Source organism: Prionailurus bengalensis, chromosome B2, assembly GCF_016509475.1.
Source record: "Prionailurus bengalensis isolate Pbe53 chromosome B2, Fcat_Pben_1.1_paternal_pri, whole genome shotgun sequence".
NCBI classification, from domain to species: Eukaryota; Metazoa; Chordata; class Mammalia; order Carnivora; family Felidae; genus Prionailurus; species Prionailurus bengalensis.
In genome coordinates this window covers 144,290,854-144,309,025 of record NC_057349.1, presented here as the reverse complement: position 1 = coordinate 144,309,025, position 18,172 = coordinate 144,290,854, and the positions used below count along the sequence as shown (strand labels likewise).

The window sequence follows — 18,172 nt, the reverse complement described above, 5'->3', positions numbered from 1 at the left end:
TGGATTCACTATCTCTCCGAAGAAAGCAGTCCAGCCAAGTTCACTCTTTCCTGGCTCTTGGAGAGGTTAACCACCCACGACAGTTTAAATGGTGTTTGGATATCAACCAGGTGTTTGCTTTGGCCAACAGAACTGGACGTGCTGAGCTGCTAAATCGAGGAGCTCTGGATAATGAAGCCCCAATACTCTGCAGTTAATTTTACATAAGAAATAAAATGGTATGTTATTTTTATTTTTTTAAGTTTATTTACTTTGAGAGAGAGAGAGCAAGTAGACTAGGGGCAGAGAGAGAGGGGAGGGAGAGAATCCCAAGCAGGATCTGCACTGTCCAGAGCCCCACCTGGGGCTTGAACTCATGAACCGTGAGATCATGACCTGAACTGAAATGAAGAGTCGGACTCTTAACCGACTGAGCCACCCAGGCCCCCCGGGGTGTCTTGTATTTTAAAGTGCAGAGGCCAGGCCGACAGCTACCAGCCTGGGTGTGGAGGCGGACACATTATGGGAGAGAGAAGGTGGTACCGGAGGGAGGGGACTTAGAACCAGCAACGTGACGCTCAAGCCTCCCCCTCCTGGCAAAGACCTCCTGATCTCACACCCATCTGACTCTGACTTCCATGCTTAAAAGGAATAAGCACAGAGCCATCCTTTCGTAGGGAAAAGAGAACCAGTAAACAGAGGAAAAGATGTCGTTATTGAAGGGAGCTCCAAGAGAGCTGCCACGAGCCCTTGGGCCTCCAGCCTCAGCAGGAAGGTAAATACAGTGGGCTGATTAAGCAGTGGCCTCCTCTGCCGTGGCCCCAACCGTGCTTGGAAAGCAACCAGCTGGCTGTGTGGCACACACATACCACCCCACCCGCGTGCTGTGTGGGGTCCTGGATGCAGCCCGTTAAGGGAAGAAAGAAGCCATCTTGCACGTCAGGGCTGTCCCCGGGGGTGGGGACAACTGAACTCCTGTCCCGGCAGAATGGGAAGGTCTACTCCTGAAGAGAGGCCAAGGTCAAAGAAAGTCATCTTCCAACATCTAACGTTCTGTGTAGGAAAGTTTTAACTTAACCTACCTGACCCCAAAAAAGGAGAACAACGTCCAAGTGTGTGGGAGATTTTGGAAGACAAGTTCTGATACAATAGGCGGGAGATCTTTCCAGCAATCTGTGATATCCAACAACAGACTGTGCTCATCTGACCTAGGAAGCATTTGTGTGTGACTATCTGGGACAGATGTCTGCGGGGAATTTAAGCGCGGTGCTATTCTGATGTCGCCTGAGGTCCTTTCCATCCGATGTTCTGGGTCAAGCGGATCTCTTGCCACCATGGCTGCCACAGGACCCAATGCCTAACCAGCTGGCAGCGATGCACATGGGCAGCAGGGAATTGCAGAAGACCCCGGCAAGTGCAAGATAAGGTGGGGGGACAAGGAGGAGGGGAACAGGGAGAAGCGAGGGACGGAGTGAGGAAGGTCTCTTGAATCAACATGGACCAGTGTGAACCACCCAAGGTCGTCCCGTGTGTTCCTGCACATCAGCTCTCCGACTTGGGTACAGTAGCCAGTTCACGAGTTGGGAGCCTTCCTGGATGACACAGATGCCCTGGGGCAAGGCCGGACCATGATCTACGTGGCCCCGCCCCTCCTGGCCCCACCTGGCCTCCCGCCGTTATCCCTGTGAGTCACGGAGAGAAAACAAAACATGCCTCACCGTGAGATAATCTGTCTTCAGTCATCCTTGTCTCGAGTAGGCTTCAACTTACCCGAGGGGCAGCACTGACCCAGGGCCACATCTTGCTTTTTCACTGTATCAGACATCTAGTGTTAAAGCCATCCTGCACGACACAAGACCAGAGACCCTCCTCTCCCTTGCTGATGGGTCACCTGGCTCTGCCCTGTCGTCCTTCAAGGACCCAATGCCTGGCTTGTTGCCGAGTAGGAGTCTAACTGCCCACCTGAACCAGTCCCTGTCCTCCCATGGGGAGAGCTGGGAAAGTTAGTGTAGACACAACCAGCCTTCCTCCGTGCCTCCAGAAGTTAGCAGCCTGGGGACAATAATTATTTACATTGCAAAAGAACCTGATAACAGATTGAGAAATAGTGCTGATATTAATTATAATAATCATCAGATTATGTGGATTAAATGATCATTCACCATAGGATCAGATTAGCCCCTTATCATACTTGTGAGTGTATAAGCAACCCCCCAACACCACAGGAAGTGATAAGTGCACAAGAGGCCAGATTCAAATTGTAAATTCTGAGTTCGCTCTATCTTGGGTCCCGCATATCCCTCTGTGGTTTCTCTCGTCCGGTGGCTCAGCTGCCTGTGGCTTTGCTGTGGAGTCTGGTCTGTCACCTGCCAAGGGTGGGTGTTACGGCAGCCATGCTGTGGGCTTTGTGCCTGTGCTCCTAGCCCATGGGAAAGTGTGGACGACAGGCAACCAGTTGCTGTAAGTGATCTGAGGTCTTACCTTCTCTTTATCTGATTGTTTACTGTAAGTAATTCATGGTGCATTTCAACATCATTTCTCCTTGGCAAACGACACTCATCTTGCTTCTCACCTGGTGCCCTCTTGTTCCCGGTATGAAGATCTGGTGTCCTAGTAAGAGGCAGTCAGGACCACCTCTGGGTTCTTGGGACTGGAGTCAAGATTCACGACCTCGGTCACTTTTTAAGGAGCCCACTCTCACAGCATTTCTGGTGAATGACGGGAGGCAGGGGAAGCGAGGGACACCCTCGCCTCCGGTTCTGACCCATCCTTACTGGCTAGCTGACCCTGAGAAAGTCCCTGAACTGCTCTGATCCTCGGCATCCCCGTCTGTGAAAAAGAAGCATTCACATCCACCACACAGGGGTGTTGTTCAGATGACAGGAGAGAAGTCGCACGAACACAGCCCCTCGAGGGCTACCTGGAGCAGATCCCGTGCAGACCACGTCCCTTCCATTCCTTCCTCCACTCTGTGCCATGCTCTCGGTCCCAGGCTGCGGCGCCCTGTAAGTCCACCTCCGGTTTCTGTCATCGGCACCTGGGAGAAGAGGCTGGAGGGGGAGGGCGCGGTGCTGAGACCAAAGCCACAGCTGGCCATGTTTGACTCTGAGGAGAAACCACAGACCACCTGAGTCTCTTCACATCGGCCTCAGCGGTGGTGCAGGTCTCTACCGTGTGACGAGTGTCCCCTCAAAGAGGAAGAAGTCCTCATTCTGGTCATCCGGAGAGGAGAACGAGGTCCAGTAGGTAGAGGTTGGACAGGGACAGGCACCAGAATTACTAAGATGGCACTTTTCCGAACCTAGAAATTTCGGGCAGCGAAGCTGGCAGCCTCCGAGGTTGAGGATCTTGTTGAGGGATCCACACATTTGTCCGAGGCTGGTCTAGGTGACAGCTGGTCCCTGCCAGTTGTTCCCAGCTACGGAATAATGTCCAGGGTGCTCAGCACACTTGTTCAGATGACTAAATCACCCTGCAGAATTGCAGACAGCAACTCTGAAAGGAAGGCTACATCACGTGGCGTTCGGACATTCTTCCAAGACCATTTGGAGAGACAAAAATGATTTGAAGTCAGTAAGATACCGACCAAAACACATGAAAGAGGAACGAGATGTCCACAGGGCTCATAAAAAAAAGTTTTGACTTATTCCTGGGAATCTAGAGAGAGCAGGCTTTTGCTGGGGCTCAGGGTGCCTGCCTCTATTGGTATTTTTGGCTGGCGGGCTTCTCCAGCACCCAGTCTGGTTTACGTGAAGCGGAAAGAAAACCCGGAAGAAAACTCACCCACCGTGTCTCTGGGCCCGGATGTCCCAAGCAGTCTGACTTTATTTCCACTGTTCGGTCTCTTAGAATTGTTTTATAAATAGTATCCAGGGGCCTTAGTTGTACTGAGTGGGAAGAAAAAAGTAAAGTACCTCTACTCCATATTTCCTGGAAGCAAAAGTTGAAAGTATATTTTTCTTGTTCGACACTGTCTCATCTTTTGGCTGGTTGGCATTACTTATCTGACCTTGATTTTATGAACGACTTTCATTTGTATTTGAAAACTCTCTCCATCTCAGGAGCTTCTGAGGCATGAACCGGAACTTGTCTCAGATTCGTGGGCACACAGCCTCGTCTCTCATAAATGCTTCCTGGCACCCACGGTGGCTGCAGAATGAGCCACAGCTTTCCAGGAGGTGAGATCCCCGTTCGCCACCGCCTACCTCTGGCCTCGGATAGTCACGATGCAACCACAAATGTAATCCATTTCTCGTTGGGTTTTTTTTGTTTTGTTTTGTTTTCTATTGACTAGTCAGTGGGGATAATTGCGATGGGCTTTGTCATTATAACTTTAGTGCCAGAAATTCTCCCCCAAACTCTTGGCCTTGGTCTCAACCCACTCACGCGGCCAATGGCAAACTGAGGAGGACAGCGGTAGGGACCCGCCCGGCCTGATGCACCCCTGCACCAAGCAGAGCACCCCTGTGAGCCAACACAGGTGCAGCAGAGGCGGATAGGGTCCCAACAGGCACCTGCTTCTTGCTTGTTCAAGAAAACAAGAACCTCAAAACTGCAGGAGAGAGGAGGATCCTCATGAGCCACTACTTTTAGGACCATTATCATACCCACTGACTAGTCAACAGAAGAAAAGGAAGAAAGAAAGCGAGATTAAATTTCTGGTGTTTTCATATGCAGATATATCAACAGGCCACCTTCTCCATGGGGCAGCTTCCCGCTGTAGGTAGGATCCTTTTGCACGCCAGGAAAGACGGACTGTTTGTCTGGTGTTTGGATGCGCCCAACACCAACCTAAAGAGGCATCCTTGACCGCGGGCAGAAATCTCTCGGACGAAAGAAGAAAAATAAAAACATAGGAATGCCTGCCTGCATTTACACGTGACCTGTATGTGTGGTGAACATTTTATTCTTTCCCCACAAACGGGTCAAGGGAAGGACACTTCAGGGTTGGAACACAAGAATGCCAGGTTGGCATTCTTTGAAAAGCAGAATTATAAAATCTGGGGGGGGAAGGGGGGGAATCAAAACAAGCGTGTGTCCCCAGTGCGCTCGCTGTTGTTTGTAGACTGAGGCCGGTGGTAGAAACTGCAAACCGCTCTGAATGACCCAAGACCATGATTCACATCCCACTGGCGAGCAAAGCCAGATGCGTGTGCGTTCTCTGCAGCACCTCAGAGAGGAGGTTGGCTGCGTGGGTGAGATACGAATATATTAATTTCCCGGACGCTTAGCCTACCAGGCAAAGATTAACAGGCCCGTGATACGTGAACGCTCTCCGATTTCTCCCTGGGTGATACAGAGGAGGGCTTGTTTGTGGGGTTGGGGTGAGGTAAGGCAAGCTCTTGGGGAGTGATCTTACCACACACACAACATCTGGCCCTGTTTCTTGCTCAGGGCACCCCGGGAGAGCGGCAGGACACATGTCCGCTGGAGGAGGGCACAGTTGGAAATTAGCCTGACCAAGTAAAAGTCTGGATCAAAGGTTGGTCTCATTCTAAAGTAAACTCCCTCCAACCCTCTGACTTTTGGATAAGAGCTGAACTGAGCCGGCCACGGCCTCACTCGGGGCCACTCGCACCAGCCCGGGGAAGAGCATCAGGACTCCTGCCTCCGATAATAATGCCAAGTGTGGATGACATCCTAGAGCACATAGGGGAATTTAACTTCTTCCAGAAGCAGACGTTCTTTCTCTTAGCTCTGCTCTCGGCCGCGTTCACCCCCATCTACGTGGGCATCGTCTTCCTGGCCTTCACCCCGGATCACCGCTGCCTGAGCCCCGGGGTGGCCGAGCTGAGCCGGAGATGCGGCTGGAGCCTGGCAGAGGAGCTGAACTACACAGCGCCGGGCCCGGGGGCCGCGGGCGAGGCGTCCCCTCACCAGTGCCGCCGCTACGAGGTGGACTGGAACCAGAGCGCCCTCAGCTGCGCGGACCCCCTGGCCGGCCTGGCGGCCAACAGGAGCCACCTGCCGCTGGGCCCCTGTCGGCACGGCTGGGTGTACGAAACGCCCGGCTCGTCCATCGTGACCGAGGTGAGTGACTGCAGGACTCAGGGCAGGCGAGAGCCAATACACTGGCTTTTCTTAAGGGAGAAGCCGGTAAGGCCTGGTTCTTACGCTGTCTGGACGTGATTTGGGGGCTCAAAGGATCTTATAAAATCCTCATTTCCGACAAGAACATGGAGCCTCTTATTTCTCTGGAGGATGAGTGAATTAGTGAAAACTTCGTCAAATTCTGGCAATAATGATTCCAGTTTATGTAAGTTTCAGGGGTAAGAAACAAGGGAAAGCATAGCCGAATTCTTGGACATAATTCCAGGAAAAGGAAAATTTTTAAGCCTCTTTTTTCTGGAGCCTGAAAGTTCATGGAACTCACCTGAACGGTGCCTTACCATGATACGATACATTTTTCTCTTGATAGCTACTTTTTTCTCTTGGATTTGCTCAAAATGTTTGCATAAAAACCATCTGGGGTTGAAGTTTCTGCTATGGCGCTATTGTTTTATTAAAAACTACAGTCAACATTAATAGCTAATTGTGAAGCCTCCTTTTAATAAGTACAGAGAAAACAAAAAAAAATGGGGACCTGCTTTTATTGGAGGCAAACCAAAATGGGAGGGTGCATTTATTCTGAAAATACAGAGAAAGCCAGCTGCCTGGCTTAATTTAAAATGACTGCTTGGGTAACGTGAAGACATTCTGTATAAACAGACATTTAGGTACTGGAGCTTTTCTTTTTTTTTTTTTATTAAAAAAATTTCTTTAATGTCTATTTGCTTTTGGGAGAGAGAGAGAGAGAGACAGAGACAGAGGCATACCCAGGGGAGGGGCAGAGAGAGAGAGAGGGAGACACAGAATCCGAAGCAGGCTCCAGGCTCTGAGCTGTCAGCACAGAGCCTGACGCGGGGCTCGAACTCACAGACCAAGAGATCATGACCTGAGCCGAAGTTGGATGCTCAACCGACTGAGGCACCCAGGCTCCCTGGTACACGAGCTTTTCTTAAATGGTCCGTTGCTTACATGAAACCATAGATAGAGATCACAGATATAACATCATACAATTTCAAGAGGCTTTACAACGTTGCTAATCTCATCCCTTCATACAGAGATGAGAAAACTGAGGCCCAGAACAGAGAAAAATTTTGCCCAAGGCCACAGAGTTAACAGTTCACTCTAGAAACCAAATTTCCACCTGTTCCTTCAACATTGCTTCTTGTTCCAAATGAGAGCAAATGTAGCAGGCTGTGAAAACATTCCAGATTCCCTTACTATTTTTTAAAATGTGTATTTATCTATTTTTGTGAGAGAGAGGGAGAGAGCATGAGCAGGGGCAGGGGAGAGAGAATCCCAAGCAGGCTCCATACTGTCAGAAGGAGCCCGATGCGGGGCTTGATCTCACGAGCTGCGAGATCATGACCTGAGCTGAAATCAAGAGTCGGAAGCTTAAGTGACTCAGACACCCCCCGACCCCGATTCCCCTACTGTTAAAGAGACAGCAAAGAGACGCTGAATACCCCAGCGCCCTCGGGCCAGCGTTGGCATCCAGCTTACACACCCATTTGCTTTTTCGTATCAACATTAGAAAGGGAAAATGGAGCAACATGGAGTACTTACCTGATTTCAGCTAGTTTCGCCAACAACAGATTTTGGCTTAATGACATGCTTCTAGGTGGAAGGCTAAATAGATTGTGGGACAAATCTCTTGGTTGTATAAGGAAAATTCACATAAGCAAAAAAAAAAACAAAAAACAAAAAACAGTTGGTTTATTGCCATTCATCCACATCAGCTCAAGGCAAGGAATATTCGAGGAGTTCCCTGGGCTGAGCTGTGTCTAACAGGATTTTGTTTTCTCTCCTGACCCGGGAAACCTCTCGCCCCTCGGCAGTTTAACCTAGTGTGTGCCAGTTCCTGGATGCTGGACCTGTTTCAGTCGGCTGTGAATGTAGGATTTTTTATCGGTTCTGTGGGTATCGGCTACATAGCAGACAGGTGGGTGTCACACAAATGTGGTGGAATTTAAATAGTCCCGCAGGTCCGGAAAACACTTGGATTCACCTGCCCCTGCTTGAATAGCATCCTTTCCCAAAGCACACAGACCACAGTTTCCTGGCCTCATGGCAGCCATCTTGACAATTTGAGATGTCTTCCGCTGCTTTGATAACCATGGCCGACGTGTCTGTTTTCTAAGTCCCTGGGGTCACAGAGGAATGTTCTATATTGGGCAGCAGTTTTTCCGCGTGGACTATCCAGAAGCCTAGGGTTAGAAGGGAGAGTAATAAATGATGTGACCCCTTTTGTGACTCCCAGTTCATTGGCCTCGTCACTAGGTCCCCATTCATGAACCATCAGGGCTCCTAAGCTCTCCCTCCTCTGCCTGCCTCTCATAGACCCAAAGCCAGTGTAGACCTGCCCTGCAGCTGTCCTTGCCTAGCCCATTGGGTCACAGAATTCCTGATAGAGATCCTGGGGACAGATGTAATTGTGGGTACGGAACCTAGGTTATAATCTGGTAAAAGGGACACAGGGACCATCTACCCTGACAGAGGTAAATATCCACTATCACAATGTCAGTGTTTCCGGAGAGAGACGAGGAAAGACCTGTGTGTGTGGAGCATAGAGCAGATGGTCCTCTGAGGAGGTCCGGTTCAGGGAGCTAGTTTTCAGTGAGTCGTACTAATCCAGCTCTGCCTGTATCTTTTGTATGTCCATCACTTTGCACTCCCAGATTTACTGTGCTGAAAGTGGCTTTTGACATGCATTTTTACTCGGTTGATGGCCAATTAGATATTTTTCGGAGTCCTCAAAAGAGAAAGGAACAGAAAAATTTGCTTTATAGTTGATACTTGAGCACTCGAAATACCAACTGTTTATTGGGTGTTCTCCATGTGCCAGGCACTGTGCTCCAGTGTTTGAACAGTATCATTCTCGTGAATAACCAGAGCTAGTGCTATGTAACTATATAATAAATACATATAATCTAGGTAAACACGCTTTATGCTCACTGCTTTCCCCAACTAGATCTGTGGTAGAGATAAACCCAAACCTGTATTATATTAAATGTAAACAGAATATTTTCTTTGATGATGCTATATGGTCAGGCTGGATGGAAACTTGCAAATGAGTTAAAGATCGGTAACAATAGTTAATCCATCCCCTCCCAGGGGTATCTGTGTGTTCACAGCCCGGGCCCACTGTGGCGGCGGGAGGGAGAGGGGATGGCAGTTGAGGCCGCTGAGCCACAGGGCAGTCCATCCATCGCTCCACTTCAGTAACTGTCTGCTCCGTCCTCCTTCAAAGGTTCTTCCTGGAACTTTGTGTGGGAGGCTTGTGAGGTAAAAAGGAAGGTCATTTGCTTTTATTTTCATTGCCTCACAACCAATAGGTCGATGGTTTGGAGATGAGCCCTTAAGTCAAGAGAGCTGCAGGCAAGGGACTGTCTAGAGTGTGTGGCTGTCCGGCCCCCTGCCTCCTTGCCCCCTCTCCACTCCCTCCTTCCCATAAGGTGGGGATACTAACACTCAGCTGCCAGGATGGAAGTGAGCAAATAGGTGACTGAACGTCTCGGTTGGTTAAATAAATGAGTTAATTATTCTCACCCCACTCACAGAGAAGGAGACAGGTTATAATTCCCCACTGACAGTGCATTCCTGATTTATAACCCTGAGTCAATTATCCACCTTCTTGGATGACCTCATCTCATTATTTTGCTCCTATTGTTGAAATCTTCTATGTAAAGTTGATTACTCACTATTCTTCCCCAAAAAGCTATATACAAATCTCCATTTCTTTTCCTTTTTTTTCTTGAAAGAGAGAGAGAGAGAGAGAGTACAAGCTGGGGAGGGCAAGAGGGAGAGAGAGGGAGAGGATCTGAAGTAGGCTCCGTGCTCCGTGAAGAACCCAACGACGCGGGGCTCAGTCTCATGACCCTGAGATCATGACCTGAGCTGAAATCAAGAGTCAGATACCCAATCGACTGAGCCGCTGGGCGCCCCCATTTATGTTTCTTAAATTGTCTGAATTTCTGTTGTTTATTGCCCCTTCTTCTGTTCTACTTGCATATGCGGGTGAGAGTCTGCAATAGCACAACAGCCATTGGATTAAAAAGAAAAAGCAAGTTATCTTTTGCATAATTAATGCTTTTTTCTGAACAATATTCAGATTCTATACAATGGTACAAAATCTCACGGAAAATCATTTCGTGCTACAGATTAAACTAACATTACTAAAATCGATTGCCTTCTGTGATGCTTTTTAAAGATATGAACCAACAGCTGATTAGGCTATCTTTTAGAAGAAAACCAGGAGGATATTATGAAAAGGTTGCAAATAAGAATACTGAGTTTTACACCATGTCAACTTTCTGGAAGTCAGCTTTGCTGATGGAAGGGAGGGCTGAAGGAAGGGCATGTGTTAGAGAATTTGAAAACAAGCCCTTAATAATATGTCTAACTTATGTCATCATTCAAACCTCCTAAAGAATATTTTTTAGTATCACCTGATGCAAAAAAAAAAAAGGGTAATCTCTCACCAATTCCCGGTTTTTTACTCTACTGATGGGTAGTTGTAAGTTCTGTATTTAGTGGCATGCCTGTAAATGTTTAATGACCGGCTTTCTGAGGGATAAAGGCCTGGTGTGTAGAATTTGCTGATTTCCCTGGTGTAAGTACTCCCACAGTGGTCCATTTCAAGCTACCAAAGTGAGGTCACTGGACACAGGGTTGACCAGAAATAGGCACCATTGTATGGTATTTCCACTGTATGGATACAGCAGACAGAGGTAAATAATCTCATGAGCATAGATAATGGCCGAACACAGTAGAGTAATTAGGAAGCAATGTTTTGCATATTTATTACACTTGTTTTTAATCTAATTTCCTTATTTTTAAGTGTAGGATTTAATTTCTAACAGTGGCTGTGTTTAACAATTAGCTTGCAAATTTTCTGCGATCCTAATGACCAGCTAACAAGAGCCAGCCCCCATTCCTCTGTATTTTGTGATGGAACTAGATCAGAGCAGAATCGGAGTCTCAACGGGTCATGGTCAAACTTACCCAGCTATGTGAAATCTTCCAAAACAAGTTCTCCACTACCGACCACGTGCCAGGCACTGTACTGGGCACACTGATGTGTTATAGATCATTTAGACTCATCACAGCCTTTTAAACACGATTTTGTTATTCCCAGTTTGCAGATGAGGAACCTGACGCTCGGTGAAATGAAAGCAGTGCCCCCCAGACATTAATGTGCATGTAAACCAGCTGGGAATCTTGTTAAAACTCTGATTCGGATCCAGCAGGCCTAGAGTGAGCCCTGAGCCTGCATTTCTAACCCCTCCTACACGATGCGGATGACCCTGCCCACATTCTGAGTGACAAGTAGTCAAATACGTATGAAGCCAGAAATACTGGAATCCACCCCCCTCTCCTGTTTCAGCTCTTTGTTTTTCATTTAACCACTTACGTGGTTGTGTTGCAGGCAGAAAAAGTCCCAAACCACTATCCCAGATCTCCAAAACTTCTCCCAACCATGCCACAGTTTTGTAATGGCGTCGTGACTTTATTTGGCACGTGTCCCCCGCTGAAGTTTTTCTGCATCACAGATTTGATTTTCTGAAGGTTTTCATGCTCTCAGTTTCCAATGGTAAATATTCCCTCTTATCAGCCACAGGATTTTGTCCATCTACAGGAGCGTGACTAGTATGGGAGGCCCAGGTCAACTTTGGAAGCTAAAGAGCTATCACCTGAACAAATGTTTAAAGACTCTTTCAGGGTAAAGGAAGGGGTGTGGGTAGGAGAACACAGGAGATGAAAGGCTAAAACATTTTGTCAAGATGGGATTTTGGAAGACTTTGAATAAAAGGCCAAAGAGGCAGATATTTACAGTGGGGAACCATTGACTGAGAATTAAGAAATCAATGGTCCAAACAGTGTCTTAAGAAGTTTAGCAGTTTAGGGGCACGTGGGTGGCTCATTCGGTTAAGCGTCCAACTCTTGATTTCAGCTCAGGTCATGATCTCACCGTTTGTGACACTGAGCCCCACGTCGGGCTCTGCGCTGGCAGCATGGAGCCTGCTTGGGATTTTCTCTCACCCTCTCTCCCTCTCTGCCCATCCCCAGCTCATGCATGATCGTGCTCTGTCACTCTCAAAATAAATAAGTAGCCATAAAAAAAAAAAGAAAGAAGTTCAATGGTTTACATTTATTACTCATGAGAATGCTTGATCTTTCAATTTCCAATTTAAAACATTAACATTCCCCGATAATTGTTAAGGATGTCGTGGATTATTTTCAAACGGTCAGTTGGTATTGAAATGGTCGCTAGGACGTAGTAGCCTAGGAGCAGAGTAACTATTAAAAAATATTCAGCCACCATCAAATGTGCAAAGGAATGACATAAAACAGTCCGTGACTTGAGTTTGCAGTGGATAAGCAAAGACTGACTAAAACATTGCCTTCTATGAAGAATCTTTAAAATACCCATTAACGGCCAACTAGGACGATTCTTAGAACAAAACAAGGCGGACGCGATGACAACATGAATTAGCAGTGCTCTGCCCCAAGTCAACTCTCAGACAGCCTGCTTGACACACAGAAGGAAAGACATGGGGGGAAAGGAAGCCAGTGTCTCTAGCTCTTTCCGTGTAATATCTCACTTAACCCTCTTGTCGACTGGGTAGGACAGGTCTTTTCCAGCTGAGGAAACAGAAAGATTGACTAACACAGACATCGGAGTAATTGGTAAGGCCAAGATTCAACCAGGTTTCAAAGTTTTCCCCTCCTCTGTGTCCTGGGACCCTCTCCAGGTCCCTAAGCTGATGAAAACCCAAGTCTCTCAGATAGAATGTGAAGAAGCTAACCTGGGGTACTCCATGACAAAGGCCCTCCGCCCCCGCAGCTGACACCAGAGACCATTTCCGGGGAGACATGCAAATACCCGAAAGTCCAAAGGCAGTATTGAAATTTTTGTTTTTCCAAAAGAAAAACTCTCTGGGGTGGGCAGTTGGTGGAGACTGTTGGTGCAGAGGCCCCAGCTTATAGGATGATGGAAGACCCAGATGGGCCCCTGGGTGGCCTGGAAGAGTCACCCCCTGCCTGAAGACCCTCCACAGTGTGAGACTGAGAAGGTTCTGGGGCCCTGGGGTGAATGAGGCATAGAATTTTCACAGAGTGCCCTGGGGAAAAGTACTAAAGTGAACTGACCTAAAGTCAGGGATCCTCCCTAGGTGGGCATCAAACCGCGTCTCCTGAGTTTGCCTAATTCAGAGCCAACCTCCTCTTGAGACTTCCATAACTTCTGTGCGTTTTCTACAGCCTTCATGAATCTAATCTAATTCTATTTTCTCTCCTTGCAGGTTTGGCCGTAAGCTCTGCCTACTGGTTACGATCCTCATAAATGCTGCATCAGGACTCCTGCTGGCCGTTTCCCCAAACTATACCTGGGTGTTAATTTTCCGTTTGATCCAGGGGCTGGTCAGCAAGGCAGGCTGGCTTATAGGCTACATCCTGAGTAAGAATGTTTGTGGCTGCTGCTTGGAGAATTAAGTGACATTTTGCCAAAATCCATAGGAGAAGGGAAGGGCTGGGCCCCGAAACGGACCCAGCTTCAAGAAAATGTTGAGAGATTTTTTTTTCTCTATCAAAAGTATTTCTAAAATCTTTTCAGCAACTCAGTCTACATTCTTTCTATAAAGAAAACAATGAAGGCAGAAATGAGGGTAAACATACCATCCAGATTCTAATATAACTTTTTAGGAAAAAGCTTTCTATACCCGGGGGTGTTACATGCAGAGAAAAATCTAGCCCTCCAGGTCTATACATAAAGAAAATTCAATGGTGAGACATACGTCAGCTTTATGAGGGACTTCACTGCTTTGCATGAATGGATTCTTGCAAACCACTGTTCTCCTCAATTTATATACGAGAAAACGGAGAATATAAGCCCCGTAGGCAATCTAGATTCGACAGCCATTTGTCTGACCAGGAATATCATTTCATCCCACACACTGGTAGCCAGTTATGCTTAAACTCCACGGAGTCTGGGAGAATACTTGAATCCCAATAAAATAGCAAAGCGCCTTTAAAGCCATAGTGAGAAAAATTAGCACCATAATTAGATCTGGGGGATTAACGCCATCATTACTTGCCCCTGGCTACATTCAAAGAGCATCCATACAAAGGGAAATGGGCGCTTTGAAATCCAAACCATCACCATCATAAAACTCTCATTACCCATGAGAACTAGAATATGAAGAGCTGGAATATGTGTGCTTAAAATTTCACCTGGTAAAGTTAATTTGGGGAACTCTGTGAGATGCAGAAGGCTACTGTCTTGGTAGGCACCTCCCTAACGTATTCCCAGGCAACAAAGGAATTAATTAATGTACAGTTATTCAACCAGTAATTGGTTTTTAGAACACATGATATGTAGAAATATGTGTAATTTCATTGTATACATTTAAATTTCAGCCTTCTGCCCATTAATCTCTTCTCCAGTCCCTCTGAATGTCCTTGAGGTACACCCTGCTGCTTGACCTCTTCCTTCCCCACCACCCTCAGACCTCTCCGTGGCCGCAACCACTTTGAAAGGCAGATATTTCTATTTATTGAGCACTTACAGACTTTTGTTTAACTCTGTTTTAAATACTTTTTGATAATTGGCAGTAATTTCTAGAAATATTTTGGGGGCGCATTTATATTTGGTTTATAAATAGTTGACGTCTTGAACACGATTCCTAAACATTTAAAGCAAAAGGTCTGTGGCTCGTGGAATATCTGGAATTGAAGTTCTAGAGTGTTTGCGATAACGAAATGACTGTCCCCTAAATCCATGTCCTGCAGACTTCATACATCTGTCAGGGTGGAGCCATGGAATGGGGTAAAGCTGATTCGTATGCCACATGCAGAGCTATGCTGCCAACCTGGCTCTTGGAAAATAAAGAGCCATGATTTGTGGAGTTGTCTGATACCTAAGTTATAAATACTCCCACCATGACTGAGGTTAATGGGTTTAATGACCAAGTTGCAAAATCCCTGAAAATTTATAAAGTGGTTCGTGCAAGCCAATGCTAGCAGACTCCAATCAGTTGGGAAACCCACTGCTAGGTTTCCAAGACATTTACATGCATTATTAGGATTGGCAAGAAAATACTTAACTCATATAAGAGATGTTCATTTACCTAAGAATCCTTTACAATCTCAATTCAGTGCTTGATCCATTTATTCACGTCGTAAATTACCCCTGCCTTACTACTCTAGATCAAACTTTTGCAATTAGAAACAACTGGGTTACGTAAAAAAAAAAAAAAAAAAAAAAAAAAAAGCAATCACATGGGGCACCTGGGTGGCTCAGTCAGTTAAGCATCTGACTTCGGCTCAGGTCATGATCTCGGGGTTTGTGAGTTCCAGCCCCGCATCAGGCTCTGTGCTGATGGCTCAGAGCCTGGAGCCTGCATCGGATTCTGTCTCCCTCTCTCTCTCTGCCCCTCCCCAGCTCATGTTCTGTCTCTCTCTTAAAAATAAATAAACTTAAAAAAATGTTTAAAAAAAAAGCAAACACAACTTAAAAAAATAAAAACTTTGGATTGCTTCAAAAAAACATTTTTTTTGCATGTATCTGAAATCCAGTCACATTTTCCCTGGAAATTATTCTATCGATCAAACATTTTGCTCACACTGGCAGGCCTTTCCCCCCGCCACCCAATGTGGAATTACAAGATCTTATATTACTACAACAGCAAAATTATAACAAAATCAGTCTCAAAGAACACTTAAAATTATTCAGAAAGTTGTATACAACATTCTAGAACTTGGACTCTTTTTTGAGGCTGGCACTCTAGTTTCCCCGAAGTTGGATGGCCAACTCCCTGTCCTACTGACTTGCGTTGACCGTTTGGATTCTCTCTGCAGTTACAGAGTTTGTCGGGCTGAGCTATCGGAGAACAGTGGGCATCGTTTACCAAATGGCCTTCACCGTTGGGCTCCTGGCGCTGGTGGGGGTGGCATACGTGCTTCCTCACTGGAGGTGGCTCCAGCTCACTGTTTCCCTGCCCAACGTCTTCTTCTTGCTCTATTACTGGTAAGTCCATTTGGAACAAAAAAGGAAATAACTTGAGCTATTTTGTTTTCCTGAAAAGGCTACCTCTCCTTAATGCACACCATCCTTCTGTATTGCAAGGTGTCCTTCACTCTTTCCCTTCATGGAAAGCCCAGGTCAGTGTTTCAGGGATAAAAACAAAACAAAACAAAACAAAAACAACAACAAAAAAAAACCCATGAACTTCAACGTGTCTTGCCCTCTGGAAATCAAATGTCCTTTTGCTTTGGGCTTAAGAGTTTTATAACTCACATCTTTTTACATTATTAATGTGGTGTTTAAATTAACTTTTAGTGGCTGTAATGCCCTTGGCAGAGGTTGACAATATTACTATTCTCATTCCATCCCTGCTCAGAGGAGACTTTAGCGTGCAAGTGTTACCACTTCCCACATCCCTGCCCAAGGCACACATCTCCAATCAATCCAGCAGTCTTTATCCCAGATCAGGCAGACCATGTCAGTCAGAGTCACCAGGACATGTGAAACTTGTTTGTCACACCTGCCGGGGAAACCGTGGAAACAGCAGAAACTATCAGAAATTCCTAATGCGAGTTTACCTGAAATAAAACAAGAGGGATGCTAGGTTATCGTGCAAATCCCTCTCTCAAGCAACAAACCACTTTCTGGACGTAGTCACCTGTTCCTCCCAGAGTCATCCTGTCTAAGAATTAAGCATCTCAACCCTTTCCAGAAAGCCTGGCTCTCCTCCAAAATCCGGTCAAACTCTGAGAGGGACCCTTACCTCCCTCCCATATCCATTCTATCTCCTTTGCATCTCTGAAGCCACCCCCACGATAGACTCACCCTGGTTTCTTTGACATTCGCTCTTCCATATCCTCCAATGCATGTTTCACACTCCATTTCTAAAATTAGTTCCACCGTGTTCCCTTCCTGCCTAAAAATCTTTCAACGGTTTTGTTTTTCTGATGCTTTAGCATCACAGAAAAGGTGCACCTCTCATCCAAGTTCTGGTCACCTCTGATGTGTTGCTTCTTGCCATTTTTACTCAATAGAATCAAATTTAATTTACTTCCAATTCTACGACCTCCGTGATGGGCCTACATCATCGAAAATCAGTGGAGATACAGAGTAGAAAACAGGTGTTTAGGGGGAAGAGTGGAGGCAAAGAGGTTAGGTAAGGGACTATCGCCATAATCCTTGCAAGAGAGACAGAGCCTGAGTTAAGACAAGTGGTGGCCTATGAAGAGGAGAAAACTGGAAAGAAGTTTCATCAGCGAGCAGGGACAGAGCCTGGTGGAGACCAAATGGGAAGGTTTAGGGAGAGGAGGTGCCTCGTGGGTGGAGTGGAGGCTTCTGTGTCTGCACGTGCTGAGATAAGGAGCACAGGAGGAGGGGTGGGTTTGAAAGGAGGGATGATGAGGGCGAGCATGGACACGCCGAATCTGAGATCCATCTGGAAAGGACATCAATGTGTACGCGGCCAGAGGCGGTTGAACCTGAGGATCAGGAATTCAAGAAAAATCCCCCTGTTGGTGGGTAGGGGATAGAGGCAGTCCCTCAGAGGAAAGGAGCAGAGCCCGGAGAGGAAGTGAATGGGGCAGAACACAAAAGAAATATACTATGGGGCGCCTGGGTGGCTCAGTCGGTTGAGCGTCCGACTTCGGCTCAGGTCACAATCTCACGGTCCGTGAGTTCGAGCCCCTCGTCAGGCTCTGGGCTGATGGCTCAGAGCCTGGAGCCTGCTTCCGATTCTGTGTCTCCCTCTTTCTCTGCCCCTCCCCCGTTCATGCTCTGTCTCTCTCTGTCCCCAAAATAAATAAACGTTAAAAAAAAATTAAAAAAAATATATACTAAATTCTGAAAGCCTAGCTGAGGACAAGGAGCCAGGACAGAAGACAGAGGTGGTGCCATGGCTAGAAGGAGTAGGGGGTGGGCTACAGGGGAGGAGGGGATGAGATGGTCACCAAAGGGGGGACTCCATGCAGGCTGACCAAGGCCAGTGGGGGGCCCTGTCCCCTGCCCAGTGGCATTTCTCTCATGTCTCTGTAACCTTCACGTTTCACTGCTTGTTGGGATCAGCTGTTCACCTGACACTGTGGGACTGGCATGTGTGTCCCAGTAGCTGTCAGCTCTTAGAGGTGA

General features: G+C 46.9%; 1 protein-coding gene across 1 annotated transcript in view; it reads left to right on the top strand.

The window, feature by feature from the left end:
• Positions 1 to 5,279: 5,279 nt before the first annotated feature.
• LOC122490154 (solute carrier family 22 member 2-like) overlaps positions 5,280 to 18,172 on the top strand; it is a 31,644-nt gene continuing 18,751 nt past the window's right edge. The window contains 4 exon segments of the mRNA XM_043592697.1: positions 5,280 to 6,009; positions 7,863 to 7,966; positions 13,329 to 13,483; positions 15,883 to 16,051. Coding sequence (XP_043448632.1) covers positions 5,599 to 6,009; positions 7,863 to 7,966; positions 13,329 to 13,483; positions 15,883 to 16,051 — 839 coding nt within the window. The 5' untranslated portion in view covers positions 5,280 to 5,598.